Raw genomic sequence first — 15,524 nt, forward strand, 5'->3', positions numbered from 1 at the left:
TTGTAGCAGATCCCAGTTATCAATCAAGGGAGAAACTCAACTCAAACAAACAAACAAATAAACAGTCAAACAAACAAATAAACAAACGAGACTTAACATTTCTTGTAAAAGAGTGAAAAATTCATCTTTTTTATCGTCCGCTTTGTATTTTGAGTGAGTGAGTGAGTGAGTATGCATTTACGCCGCTGTTAGAAATATTCCAGCAATATCACGGCGGGGGACACCAGAAATGGGCTTCACACATTGTACCAATGTCGGGATTCGAACCCGGGTCTTTGGCGTGACGAGCGAACGCTTTAACCACTAAGTTGATCTGGACAGATTTTGTGGCGCACCCTTTTTAACAGTTGCTCTTGTCTCCAGCATTTACAACCCCAGGGGGCATGGGTGGCCTAGTTGTCTAAGGCGCCGCGATTCGCTATGCAGAGTTGCGTCCCTTGTGCACGCCAGTAACCTATGATTGTGGGTTCGAATCCCGGTTCGCCCCGATTATGTTTCTGGGGTTTGTCAGCACCATACCCGTGCTCGTGCGTTTCACCGAAGTGGTAAACGTCTAAGACCTGCATCACTTCGGGCTTTCCTCCCACACTAAGCTGACATGATATAACAGGAATACTGTTAAAAGCGGCGCTAAACCCAACTCACCCACTACAACCAGCCCCAGACAGAACCGTTATCCGGGAAATTGTTTTGATTAACCAATTGTCGTATTAATGAATAAATGCGTATAGAGTGCCCTTTATCTATATATACTCACCGACAAAAGAAATGTTTCAAATGTGTACAAATTAATGACAAAACTAACAATCAGTCAAGTGTTACCACAGAGTTTCTTTATTCTTATCACGATATGATACGCGTGGTTTCCAAACTTTACATGCTAATCCTGCACAAAACAAATGGTGCATCTTGAGTCGTGGATCTTTGACGTCACAATCTGATGCGTTTATGAGCGTCGGTTCATCCAACATACCAGTATGTTCGTCTGTGCATCGGACAATCTAATATCTCTTGAAAATGAGTAATTCTTCATACCTTACCTACCATGTATGGTATTCGCGTTTCTCTTGGCGCTGAGTGAAAAAAACTCTGAATATGCAACTGTAATAGTGCGCCCTTTGCCTCAAGCATAAACGTAATGACACGCTCACTCAACGTTTAAATATCTACGAGCTACGAGTATCCTGAAGTGTGAGAGGCTCTTTTCGTTTTCTGAGTGACTGTCAAGACATCAAGCGAAACAAAGATTGATTGTGTAGGTCATGAGAAACACCTTAAAAACTGTATAAGTTTCCAATTTATATGCAGCGTTTCTTTGTGCTGATGACGGGTTCGAATCGAAGATTAACAATGATTATGTTCTAGCTTTTTCAACATCAAATCCGTGGGTTTCACCAAAGTGGTAAACGTCTATGATCTGCATCACTTCGGAATTTCCCCCACGCAAGGCTTAAACTCCGTGATACATCTGAATAATACACAGCGTTAAACCAAACTTACTCAGTCACTCCACGTTTCAATATATAAAGGTGACGAGGTTTGAGCAGTGTTCTTAGCCACTGCGACTCATCATGCAGAGTTACGTCCCTTACACGAATCTCAATTGTACTGATTATGAACCTCGGTCAGTCCACACCACAGTTTTACCAAAGTGGTCGAAGACGGTTACCTTTGTCAAGCTGACTGACTTTCACGAGACTGACATGCCGTGATATAACTGACACACTGTTTAGCGGATCAAACCACACCCACTCACTCACTCAACTGACATAGGGAACCCTTTATTACAACTGAGTGTCAGATTAGCAACTTGTTGCGCCCGTGTACAGCCTTAAGCGTACAATAGACGTCATCAGATGTCAAACAGAGTATCAAGAATGATAAAAGACACGTTTTCTTAGAGGAAGGGAAAAACAATGGAATAACCATCAATCACCATTATTAGCCTCGACCTGGTGTGTATCCGACAAGCGGACCACAAGACGTCTGTCTAAAATGTAATGTCTTGCCGCAGACTGACCCCACATTTATACCTCTTCGAATGTGTGTATTGCTTGCTCTATATTGGGTTTTTCATGTAGGTTAGAATGAGAGTCGTCTTTGGACTGTTGTAACCCTAAAACATGGAAATGTAACCTCACGTTGCGACTATGACGTCATAAAGGACGCCGCAACGTCAACCGACTGTCTCTATTTCTCAACATGTTGACCGATTTGCCATTTCGCACAAAAGAAAGACATTTTTGTGTAAATTTGCTTTTTGTGTTGATGAACACACGTAACTACATTAGTTAAGGGGTGATTTCGCGTACGCATCGCAACGTCACATAAAAAGGTTGATGACTTGTGCCAGGTGATGTAATGTCAAAATGGTGATTTAAGTTATGCATTTTTTGTTCTCAATGACTAAGAATGTATCAACACTTGTCGACTAAAGTAGAAAACCTTCTGGGCAAGTCTCGTTTTTGCCACTTTAATCCACTAATGTTGAGGGGCTGGCAGGTAGCCTAGTGGTTAAAGCGTTCGCTCGTCATGCCGAAGACCCGGGTTCGATTCCCGACATGGGTACAATGTGTGAAGCCCATTTCTGGTGTCCCCCGCCATTGCTGGAATATTGCTAAAAGCGGCGTAAAACCATACTCACTCACACACTAATGTTGATATATTTGATATCAAAAGACACCCGGTGATATTCTCTCTCTATATATGAAGTGTGGTGGAACAGGGTTAAATATCGCGTTCAAGAGCGACGTGCATGCACGTGTGTGTGTGTGTGTGTGTGTGTGTGTGTGTGCGTGCGTGCTTGCGTGCGTGCATGTACTAATCCGGAATACTGTCGGTTTTATAGTACTAACCCGCTGAGATACCAGTTTAACATGAATACCCTATTAAGACACAGTATACTAACACCGAGCCGACCATTATTGTTTTATCCCCTTAATGCCGAGCACCAGGCAGGATAACAACATTTTGACCTATTTTGTTATGATGCGGCCAAAGGATCGAACCACCAACCATGACACTATCCACTAGACCAAGGAGGCGGTCCCATATAGATGACAAGTGCGGATATTACTAATAATATTTATTATTGACGATAAGTGTTACGAGTGCCTTGTAGAAGAAGGCTTTATTAAAACATCTCCAGGTCAGAATAGGCTCGCCGGAAGCACCTGAAACTTCTGAAACGATGTCTGATAGTGCTACCCCGAGATTAGCAGCACTGGAACTGACAGTCTTGCAGAGTGTGGAAGTTGTTGCAGTTGCCCCCGCAACCTCCGTAGACAAAACGTCTGCAGGTGCCAGAATAATGGTCATAGAAGTACCGATTGTAGAAGCCTTGGCACTGGCCCTGGAGAACGGGTTGCAAACAAAGATCCTCGCCTGGAAGAAAACAGGCAGAGTAATGCAATAAACTGAATACAGCAACATATAAAATCAATCTCATTAAAATCAGTTCTTAGTTCTCGCTACCGCCAAACAAAGACCTGAGGACATCCCATTACGGGTCACGTCAGACCGACCTTGCGCGAACTTTGACCGACCAATGGAATGACCAATCAGAAGGCAGCTTTCTCGTGCTTTACGGCACTAATTTCAAATTGGCAACTACGCTTCGAAACGTATTTTGACAAATTCTCGATTACAAATTTGAAACCTGAACAAAAGAACATTCTGGAATGGCTAATAGATGGTCTAGATTGTATGGATACAGTTGTTAAACCTGTAATTATCGTTCGGAGTTAAAGTTTTCGAGGTTGCATGATCAGAAATAATATTCCTACTGTCACTTTCATAATCTGGTAAGCGATGCTCTGATTGGTCGGATGAAAGGTCGTCCTGACGTGACCCGTAATGGGATGTCCTCAGATCTTTGTTTGGCGGTAGTGAGAACTGAGGTCTGATTGGAATGAGATTGCATATAAAATATGATTTGTGACCCAAATGTGAATAAAAGCAACACAACTCTTTCAAACATTTAAAAAAGTGATGGTACGAGGTGTTCGCCAAACTTTGAGCGTATCCTGTCCCACTGGTGGCACCCGTTACAAACACATGCAAAGGCAAGTCAATTGTTCAACTGAAAAATGAAAACCACGTATGGTACAAGTCAGAATAGGGAATAGCAGGGAATTCTGGAAAGAGCCATGACAAAATGGATTTATTGTGTAGTTAACCTTTATGTAGGTTGATGTGTGATTTTCACGATGACGATCGCGACTACTTTGGGATATTTTTATCCTTTGTAAAATTAGTCGAACACATGTTCATGAGTGAGTGAATATAGTTTACGTCGCTTTTAAATATTTGAAGTAATAATACAGCAATTAGACGACATCAGATATGGGGATTCGAACCAGCGCCTACAGTGTGACTAACGAACGCTTTCACCACATGGTTACCCCACCGTTCATATACCAACTATAGTCTATGTATCCCAATCTTCCTGAGGCAAGGGAGTTAACTGACTTTAAAAGTCCAGTTTCCACCCTTGCCGAACTAGGCTGGAATTCCTGGGCTCGATCGTAGCGCCACCAGTGGCTATTACGAGTAATGTCCTTTCTATGCCTCTCCTATTGACCAATCAGATTCAACCTCTCGTATCACTTGCATTTGCTTCAAACAAAACGGTGGCGCCCAGTCAAGACGATCTGATCTATAATCAATATCTATATTGTGATCAAACGAGTCTTACATCGCGAAGTGCATCAAATCACGTGAGCACCTTGATTAAAAACATGAAAAGATATAGAAAATATGTGTTGACAACGAGTTAGCGGTGCACATGCTTTGTAAATTCGGCAGTCGACCGAAATCTGCATGACACTTTACGAACCGGATTTCGATTTCGGTGCGCAATTTTGATTGGACTATTCATAGACTTGTTAGTCCAGCCAAAATGTAACTCCATAATACCAGCCTAGTTCGGCAAGGGTGGAAACTGGACTTTTATAATCAGTTAACTCCCTTGCCCCAGGAAGATGATGTATCCCCGACACTGATGGCGGACGGGTGGCCTATAAAACGCTTGCCCGCCACGCCGAAATGCCGGGGTCGATTCTCTGAATGGGCACAATGTATGAAGCCATCATTGTTTGCGTCACAGTATATGATGACGTCATGATCAATATTTTGACATTCCGACAGTTTTCTTACTTTAAAAGACGCAGCTTCATTTATAGACCAATACACGGTCTATCGTACAAATTTAAGAAAACTCAAGCCAGAATGCACGATAAGTGTTATTAAACACGTAAATGACTTTTTTAAATCAGTCATGTTAAATTAAAACAATGGATTAATTTAATGAATTTTCGACTTTTGAGGTCATCTTCAAATCATAAACACATCTCGCAAATATTTTGCAACCAATATTTTGAAAATCTTGACACTTATTTCGTAATGATGTAACCATCTGTGTTTTAAACTTTCACGACAGCGAATAACCAGTCTCGATTATCCGCCGTCACAGATTCCACTGGGCGCAAGGGGGAAACAAGTGGTAATAGATATATCAATGGATCACTGAAAATCACTGATGACACCAGGATTGGAGACAAGGGTAAGCATGTCCTGCTCTACCGTCAGCACCCGCCACTCACAATTTGCATAAACCTTGACCAGACAATCCAGTTACATGATAGCGCGTTTATTGATTTTGTTGAAACTTAACTAAACTAAACTAGAATGTTAGCATGGAATTACGTTTGTTGTGCAGAGATTCTGAAGCAGTGACAAAAATTCCAGCAATTTGTTTACTTATCTGTAATTTGCTTGTTAGATTATCTACCTAAAATCCTTGTCAGGATTCATAAGGACACACGCAGAAATAACAAACAAACCAGTTTGTGTCGCCATATTGAAGATATCTTGAACTTCAGTTGCCTAAAACTATTTCAGAAAACCTATGAGTGAGTGAGTATTGTTTTACGCCGCTTTTAGCAATATTTCAGCAATATCATGGCGGGGGACACCAGAAATGGGCATCACAAATTGTACCCATGTCGGGAATCAAACCCGGGTCTACGGCGTGACGAGCGAACGCTTTTACCACTAGGCTACCCGACCACCCCTCAGAAAACCTATGGGGTGCATCTCGAGCCTATGTAAAAACCCGTACAACCGTTCAATAAGAAAGATGCTATAACATGACATCATCACATATTATTTTGCCTTATAAATTATTATAGGAACTATAGAGAAACACGTTGAATTTCGCCTACCTCCACAGACGGCGCGACATTCAGTCAGGGTGTGGAAGTTGTTTGAGTTTCCACCGCAGCCACTATAGATGAACTTCTCGCAGATGCCAAGTTGATAGTTGAAGTAGTACCGCGGATGAGAGGTTAAACAATGGCCCGTGACTTTAGGAGCCTGACAGCGGTACGGGTTCCGACCAGCGGGGTACAGGCCCCCGGGGTAGTGACCACCGGGGTAGTGACCACCGGGGTAGTGATCACCGGGAAACTGGGCAGAGGCAAGGATAACAAGCCCAGCAAAGACAGACACCAGACTTGTACTGTAGATTGGCATGATGCTGAGGAGAGAAAGATTCAGATGACATATCAGTAGTGTATAGTCATCTTAACTGAGTACACAATATTTAAGCATGACAGTGTAATACAGTCTCTGAATATCTGAGATATAATAATCAACAATTTATCATCTGTTATGAGTAATGTATTAACTTTTCATTGTGCCATTCTATGCTATCCGAAACATCTTTTTGTCGGAATACTGTATTAATCTCCAACTCTGGGAACAATAAAAAATTTTTTTTTAAAAACCAAACTGTTTAATACAATGTTTTTCATTTAACCAAGGCATTGACACAGCAGTTTGATTGCTGCGAAAGAAATGACATAAAATTGACATTATAAGCTGACGTCCGGATGGATAATGACTTTACATTAACAACAACCTGAAGGGATAATTTACATGGCGTTAATGAAAAAATAATGAAGTAATATTATACAGAAAACTACTTACCGGTGTTTCTCTCAGGTGTAATGTGAAACTGTTCTTTATGTAGGGAACATATATAGGCGACCTTGGACGGACAACGCATGATTGGATGGTTACGTAGAGCACAGATCCTCCATTAATCTTCTTCTGTCTGCTGCGGGAACAACCCCACCTGATGATGGATAGGGATGAAAGAAGCCGCGAAGGTTTCTCCTGTCAGAGGAAGAATTATTTAGCATATCTCGAACAGGTATTGTCTGCCATGTAATTAATAGGGTCAACGTTTTTGCACTTGTTTGTCATGTGAGAGAGTAGTTTACAAGGCTGAAGTTTTGACAGAATTCGAAACTGGTTCTTTTCTGAGAGTGTAAACAGTCAAGCAAATCCTTTGATTTTTGATTTTTATTTTACATGGTATTAATTTAATTTGTCTCAAATACTTTCTGTGAATATAAAGAAAGTTCTTCTTTGATTCTATTAAGGACTGTGGTTAATCGAGACAGGGATTTGGCGGACCCAGCAATATATATGTTTAAGAATAGCGAGAAAAAAACATTTCAATAATGATAATAATAATGATAATAATACTGATGATGATGATGATGATGATGATGCAGCCCTACCGAAGATCAAACGGTTGCTCCCTAATGTTTGAAGGGTACATGAACATTATATAAGTTAAAAAAAAGTAAGTAAAAATAAATAAAGTTTTGAGCAGGTATATCCAGTTGCGAATGTTTCGACACAGCGATCGATGTGTAGACCATTTTCGGTTGTTGCAACTTTCAATTATGAGGGATAGAACAACATGTTGCAAACTGGTTAAAAACTAAAACTGTTTACTTTTGGCCTCGTTGCCATGGTTTGTTGTGTTTAGATCGTAAGTATATGGACCCATGCACCAGTCGTTTTCTCGAAAAAAATGTTGGCGTCTCAATAATACCCCAGCAATTATTTATGTTGTCATACTGTTTGAACCAATTCGAGACAATGTGAAAACTATCCACTAGCGTTGCGTGCAAAGGGTACCATTTCTGCCACCGGGTTCCGTCTTAGCGCAAACGGGCATACCTAAAACAATTGGCAACTCGTTGTGTAAAGGTTCACATATATCTCCCCATATATTATATATATTTCAGATGCAATTTAAAGCACATCGGGACATGCTGAATTATACAATATGATTGAACACATTTAACTGTGTCTTGGGTATATTTTTAGATGCAAGACACATGTCAAATCAAAAGTTATTTCTGAGGGATTCTTTGACGAAGAACTTGAAATCATACGCGCATTCTGATTGGTTTGGTTTGGTATTTTCGCACATAACATTCATCGATAGGGGGACGAGTCTTCCTGCAGGTTACGGAAAGGGGCGAGTGGTGACGAATGGGGGACGAGTCTTCCTGCAGGTTACGGAAAGGGCCGAGTGGTGACGAATGGGGGACGAGTCTTCCTGCAGGTTACGGAAAGGGCCGAGTGGTGACGAATGGGTATAGAATGTGACCATCGCCTGTTCCCCCAGTGCTACCTAGGCTATACAGTTGGTTGTGATGCAATGTGGCGATCAGTCAAACGTCGGATATTATGGAGCACGCACATGGATTGCTTGGAGCGAATTCTAATGGTCTGACAGGTAGTAACTGTATACCTCTGTTGGTGAATGTCTGATTTATTTGCGGTTTGTCCCGGCTGCGATACGCTGACTTGTACCAGTCTGGACAGTTTGCGTCATGTTACGTCCGTCCATTGTTACCTGGACATCAACACATGATAAGATTTACAGTGTGTGTTTTAAACATTTATGTGATTCACTGAGGTCGACAGTGTTCTTCACGACCAACTGAATTATTCAGTTTCACAAAACGTGCCAAACTGAATTCATCACCAAGTGACAACGCAGTGTCATTTTTTTCTAGATTTGAACGTCCATTGTTTCTAAAGCAAATCGTATATAGTTTTCAATACCCCTAAATATATTTGAACAGTATAATTATTATTTTAAAGGAAAGAGTTTGTGAATATTTTATGTCTGTTTCAGGTACATCTGTGAGCGGACACATCAATCAATGTGTGACTATCAGAGGCAAGTTTCTCCAAATAAATATGAGTGAGTGAGTGAGTTGGGTTTAACGCCACTTTTAAAAGTATTCCAGTTATATCGCGGCGTGTCAGCTTAATGTGGGAGGAAAGCCCGAAGTGATGCAGGTCTTAGACGTTAACCACTTCGGTGAAACCCACGAGCACGGGTATGGTGCTGACAAACCTAGAAACAAAATTGGGGTGAACCGGGATTCGAACCCACAATCATAGGTTCCAAATAAATATGAACAAGTATTTGTTAATAAAAGCAACAAAGCCCTTTCCATATTCCATGTGTTTATGAATCATTATCAAATATCAACTCATACACAACTGACGTGAAATGTTAAAATCAGTTTTCGCTTTATATGAGGTCTTTTCATTAAACATAACAGCATCAAGGTCATAACTGCTTATCACAAAAGATGACGTTATTGATATTTTTTAATTTACTGCCGATCATTGAGTATAATATTTCCACTGAATTTGGATGGTGAAACGCGCGTGTTCAGTAGGTGCACTAGCAGCACTAGCAGCACTAACAGCACTAGCAGCACTGGAACTGACACTCCTGTCTGGTGAGGAAGTTATTACAGTTGCCTGCACAACCTCCGTAGGTGAAACGTCTGCACGTCCCAGAGAACTGGTCATAGAACCAACGGGGAAAGTTGGCATAGCAATGTCCTGAATCTGATGGTTGTCTACAGAGGTCATAGCCTGGAAGAAGGCAACTGAATAATACAATACGCTCAATCCAACACGTCATCAACTTTCGAGTGAGTGAGGGAGTATGGTTTTACGCCGCTTTTTGCAATATTCCAGCAATATCACGGCGGGGGACACCAGAAATGGTCTTCACGCATTGCACCCATGTCGGTAATCAAACCCGGGTCTTCGGTGTGACGAGCGAATGCTTTAACCACTAGGCTACCCGACCGCCCCTCAATTTTCAAACATTAAAGGAACCAAACACAATTCAACCATACTAGATTCTGCTTGGTCGGGTTTCAAATCACCTAATTAATCACCTGTGACTGAAACAGCCAATATTTGGTATACAAATATTCCATAATGAAGTATTGAGGTTACTACAATACTTCCATACTATAAGTAATTTTTTTAATCAAAATCAATTTTCATTTGTTTCCACCATTTTTTCTAGACGCTTTTATGCATGTGTATGTTGCTTAATCGTATGTCAGTGACTGATTTCAACATGTTTGGGCGTTCCAAAATCTCCTGTATCATAAAACACTTTAGTGTTTCTCCTTCCGAATCTAACGTTATGACATTTCAGATCATAAACATCATCCAATACGTAAAAGATGATGTCAAGACATATTTTATATGGTTTTATTGTCTGTGGCCTGTGCCTATTTTCACAAACAGTACCGCTGGCAGATATAAGGAATGTAGCATCCAGTTGATCTTCCAGTTATCTTACTTACTCTTACTCAAATAAGGGGACTGCATACGACATTCGTCGTATTTTTTTAAAAAAAGAAGTTTTTACAATTAATATTTGAAAAAAGACAGTTAAACGACATTTGTGACAGAGAGGATTGTATTGTAGCTGTAGCAGATAGATCAACCGCCGTTGTCGAGGAGTGGTTATTTGAACGGCAGTGGCCTTGTAGAATGTTAGTTTACTTCGAGGATTTCTGCGACCAGTGACGGACGTAATTCAAACTCCTTCCACACTGATACCTATCAAAGTTATTTGTGTGCCGATAACTTTACTTTACTGACAGGGTGGGGAAGTAGGGTGGCAGTTCACGCGAAACGGAAGACAGTGTCTGTATATGCTTGTTTTTGTTTCGCAAATACATAAATGTATTTCTTTCAAGTATTATGACAAAATTTAACTCATTTTAACCAAGTTTAACGATTTTATAGCGATATTGAAATATTTCTCCCATGGGCGAGAAAAAAGCCAATAGGCTTCCTTGATACAACATCAATAATGCAGGGACAAACGACTCACAATTTGTTAGGAGCGAATGAAAGACAAGGCTTAAGGTCCATTTTGAATTTGCATGTTAGTAATTCAATCATAATCACTGATATTTGAATATGCATGGTGCGCCCCATGGGTATGTGGGCGACTTAATCTCCTAATCTCTTTGAGTCTCCCTTTATTGAACATAATTCGCAACGATATTAACCCCAACTATACTCGCCACTAATACCACCAAAGGCCGCGATCAGATGACAGTTTGTAACACACAGAAGCCCACGGGGGCGTGTAGTACTCCAAGTGACTCAGAAGACAGCAGCAGGACAGTATAAAATGGAAATATTAATCAATCGGGCTTTCCCGGGGGTGGTTAAGATATAAAAATTGAATTAATTCGAGTTATATGATTGCAAGCAGGTGTCTTACTATGTGTGAAGCTGTGCATACTAGATGTACTTGAGTTTTTCAACCAATGGTAAAATGTGGTGTCCAGCGCATTTGACTCTGACTACTTAGACATTGGACCCGTGAAGATTCAGTAGAGTAGGTCTTCAGCAACCCATTCTTGCCGTAAAAGGCGACTATGTTTGTCGTAAGAGGGTGGTCAGGCTCGCTGACTTGGTTGATGCATGTCATCGTATCCCAATTGTGTGGATCGATGCTCATGATATTAATCACTGGATTGTCTGGTCCAGACTCGATTATTTACAGACCGCTGTCATATAACTGGAATATTGCTGAGTACGGCTGTAAACCACAAACACCGTAGACATTATGATTTTAAAATGATTAAGTTATATTAAGTCTTATGTTACTAATACTCTTAACAACAGAAACGTGCAACCTTAGGGTTTTATAAGGAAGTGAGTTTATGGATGTCAGCTTCTATATTATAAGGAACACAACGTTTCTCGCGTTTACGCTTACTCCGGATTATTCGGCTGATGAAGGAATAGGCATATACTCCGAAACGTTGTCTTCCTCATTATAAGGAGGTTGACATCCATAACTCTCTTCCTTATGTGTATCCTTCCTAAATGCCATTCAAAGACTTAGGTTCATGTCGATCATTCTTTTGGTGAAGCGAAATGAAGTTTAACGTCGCATTTAAAATTGCGCAATTGTAGCGATGTGCATGCACGTGTGTTTAGACGAGAGATATAGTGCGTAGAATTGGATGTTCGTAGAATTGGATGTTCGCAGATTTAGATGTAGGTCGAATTGGATGTTCGCAGATTTAGATGTAGGTAGAAATGGATGTTCGTAGAATTGGATGTTCGCAGATTCGGATGTATATAGAATTGGATGTTCGCAGATTTAGATGTAGGTAGAAATGGATGTTCGTAGAATTGGATGTTCGCAGATTCGGATGTATATAGAATTGGATGTTCGCAGATTTAGATGTAGGTAGAATTGGATGTTCGTAGAATTGGATGTTCGCAGATTTAGATGTATATAGAATTGGATGTTCGCAGATTTAGATGTAGGTAGAAATGGATGTTCGTAGAATTGGATGTTCGCAGATTCGGATGTATATAGAATTGGATGTTCGCAGATTTAGATGTAGGTAGAATTGGATGTTCGTAGAATTGGATGTTCGCAGAATTGGATGTATGTAGAATTGGATGTTCGCAGATTTGGATGTAGGTAGAATTGGATGTTCGCAGAATTGGATGTAGGTAGAATTGGATGTTCGCAGATTTAGATGTAGGTAGAATTGGATGTTCGTAGAATTGGATGTTCGCAGAATTGGATGTATGTAGAATTGGATGTTCGCAGATTTGGATGTAGGTAGAATTGGATGTTCGCAGATTTAGATGTATGTAGAATTGGATGTTCGCAGATTTAGATGTATGTAGAATTGGATGTTCGCAGATTTAGATGTATGTAGAATTGGATGTTCGCAGATTTGGATGTATGTAGAATTGGATGTTCGCAGATTTGGATGTAGGTAGAATTGGATGTTCGCAGATTTGGATGTAGGTAGAACTGGATGTTCGTAGATATGGATGTACATGTAGGTAGAACTGGATGTTGACCCCACGATCCGGGAAGCAGTATTTTGGACTGTTCCATTTCTTTGTGATGGCCATTAGAAAAAGGCACAACAATGATTTAACTAAACCTCACCTCCCGATTTTTTAAAAATTCTCTCTTTTTGTGGCTGTACTTACCATTCCCAGAATATGTATGTGCGTGCTCACCTGTGTGTATACCATACACGTTTCTGTTTAAACTTCAAAACCACATTTTCATTTGTCAGTGATTCCGCTCCACCAAACACCCCTAATCCTAACTTTGTGGAATTGTTGGCAAAAGTAATATTCGTTAAATGCGATAACGTCCACTTATTCTTGAAGGACAGTGGATCGCGACAAATCATCGAAGGCTCAGATGTCATGTCGTTGTAAACACCTTGGGGCTATACACCTCATTTTCCCTGCCAATTACTGAAATCAGTTGACATTTCAAAATTCATATTATAACTAATGGTTTTTATAATAGTTCATATATTTATGGACAACTGTATGGGACATTCCCGCGATCTCGCATTTTCGCGATGTCGAATTTGTAAACGAACTAAATGTGCCAAAAGTGCGAGAATGTGAGAAAGCGAGATTTGGCAAAAATCTCGCATTCTCGTGTTTTTTTGTACATATGAATTCTTGTCAAAAGTCGACAACGCGAAAATGCAACATTTGGACATGATAAAAAATCTCGCAATCTCGACTTGTCAAATCAAGCCACGAAAACATTGGCGACATTTCATCTTCTTGCGTTCTCACGTTCTCGCGTTTTTGACGCTGTCTGTGCACATGCGTAATATCATAAGGTCAAGGAGCATGCGCACTTCATTAGTCCTGTGGTAATGCTTATTTCACCTCTTCATTTCCCAAAAAGCATTTAGCAATATTACGACTTAACTTGAAAATGCTACGTAGTTTAAACATCTCCCGTTGTTACAGTTTCGTATGAACTTCAAATCAAAACCATCATCATGCTCAAAATAATTTTACAAAAAGCATTGGGTACATGGATGTCTTTTGATAGTGTCCAAGGGCGTTTGTTTCGGCCCTCGGATGGTAGCTCAGGGTGATGACGGAAGACAAAACTTAGGGGTGAAGTTTAGACGACAGCAGCCATGTTTATTGTTGACGGTTTGGAATAAATCGAAAAGGTACATGTTGATAATAACGTGACAGAACGCACACCGGGATCAAGTGGCCAATCTTCCCGGGTGGGAGAACCGTTCTGTCACTTACACGAGTCGATCTTCTGGCTGTCTCCAGGCTGTCTCCCGGCTGTCTCCCTGACTGACCATGTCAGTCGGGTTTTGTAGAGCGAGGTATTACGTAACGTGTGGCAAGGTCATTGTCCCACGTGTATTAATATACGTAAGATCCGGCGACGTTAGGAGGTGTTAATTGAAATTTATAGATAGCGCTGGAGATTAAGGGTCCTGCCCGGAGGGGCTTATGATAAGAGGGGCTACGCCGAATGTTTGCTGAATATATTAAACAGACAAAGGGCAATAGAATATCGGGGCACTTGGGAACATATTGAACCAGTTAGGTATTTAGATAAATGAAATGTAAAATAAAAGTATTGGAATGGTTTGCACTATTTTAAATAAAAGTATTGAAATGGTTTGCACTATAACAAAAGTGAAATAATGAAGTGTCCGAGAGCTGGAATAACAATATCACCGTCAATTATAGAAACATTCACAGGCCAGTGACTTTTTTCATGAGGTAATAGTATACACGGTAAAGATATTCATTAAAACCACAAACCAATTGTGATCGTTCAGCTAAAACGAGCTGTTCTTATGTCTCAAACGACACTATATTCGCAATCTGCAGGGTTGCTGTACCTCTCAACACTGTGGGCCGATTTCATATGACACTTCGCTTGGTTAACACTCATTTCTGTACCTCCAGCTGTATAGAGCCATAGCAAACTTAACATTGGCATTGCGATTATGCCCCACATCCTTGGCTCGTTTAAGAAAACTGTTATCATTATTATTTACAGATTAAAATAAATAATGCAGCAAAGAGGGTTTTGGTGATTCTGGCACAGTCAGGCTGGTTAGACTCATCAGCAGCTCTCTACACGCAGCCCAGACAGCGGATGGGACTTCTCCAAGGAAGTCAAACCCACCCTGAACCTTTCGGAGAATGTGAAGACTCCCCAACACTGCAGCCTTCTGCATTACCCAGATTGTCAACAGATTTGGAGGGACCAAATCTAAGGCACCGAGAAAAAATTGGTTCTTACGATGCAAGCGTGACATTTCGAAATCGAGGTCCGCATTGCCAATCTTGTCAAACACATGAGTGTCAAAAGGGACAGAATATTTAATCATATAAATAATATCATTGGATTTATCAAAATGGACCAAATCAGGTTTGTTGGCCTGGATAGGTCTAAGGCTGTGTACGGGCCTCAAAGAATTTTGTATTCATCATTTTCCATGACGCCTACTACATATCTGGGTCGTACGATGGATAGACCT

General features: G+C 40.7%; 1 protein-coding gene across 1 annotated transcript; it reads right to left on the bottom strand.

Moving 5' to 3' along the window:
- Positions 1 to 3,214: 3,214 nt before the first annotated feature.
- Positions 3,215 to 6,534, bottom strand: LOC139442798 (BPTI/Kunitz domain-containing protein-like). The gene is made up of 2 exons (XM_071223690.1): positions 6,225 to 6,534; positions 3,215 to 3,384 (listed from the first exon to the last, which is right to left on the bottom strand). Exons 1-2 carry the CDS (start codon positions 6,532 to 6,534, stop codon positions 3,215 to 3,217), a joined length of 480 nt encoding a protein of 159 aa, XP_071079791.1.
- Between the last annotated feature and the right edge of the window lie 8,990 nt (positions 6,535 to 15,524).

Source organism: Haliotis cracherodii, unplaced genomic scaffold (assembly GCF_022045235.1).
Source record: "Haliotis cracherodii isolate W230 unplaced genomic scaffold, xgHalCrac1.p SCAF_5, whole genome shotgun sequence".
Lineage (NCBI taxonomy): Eukaryota > Metazoa > Mollusca > Gastropoda > Lepetellida > Haliotidae > Haliotis > Haliotis cracherodii.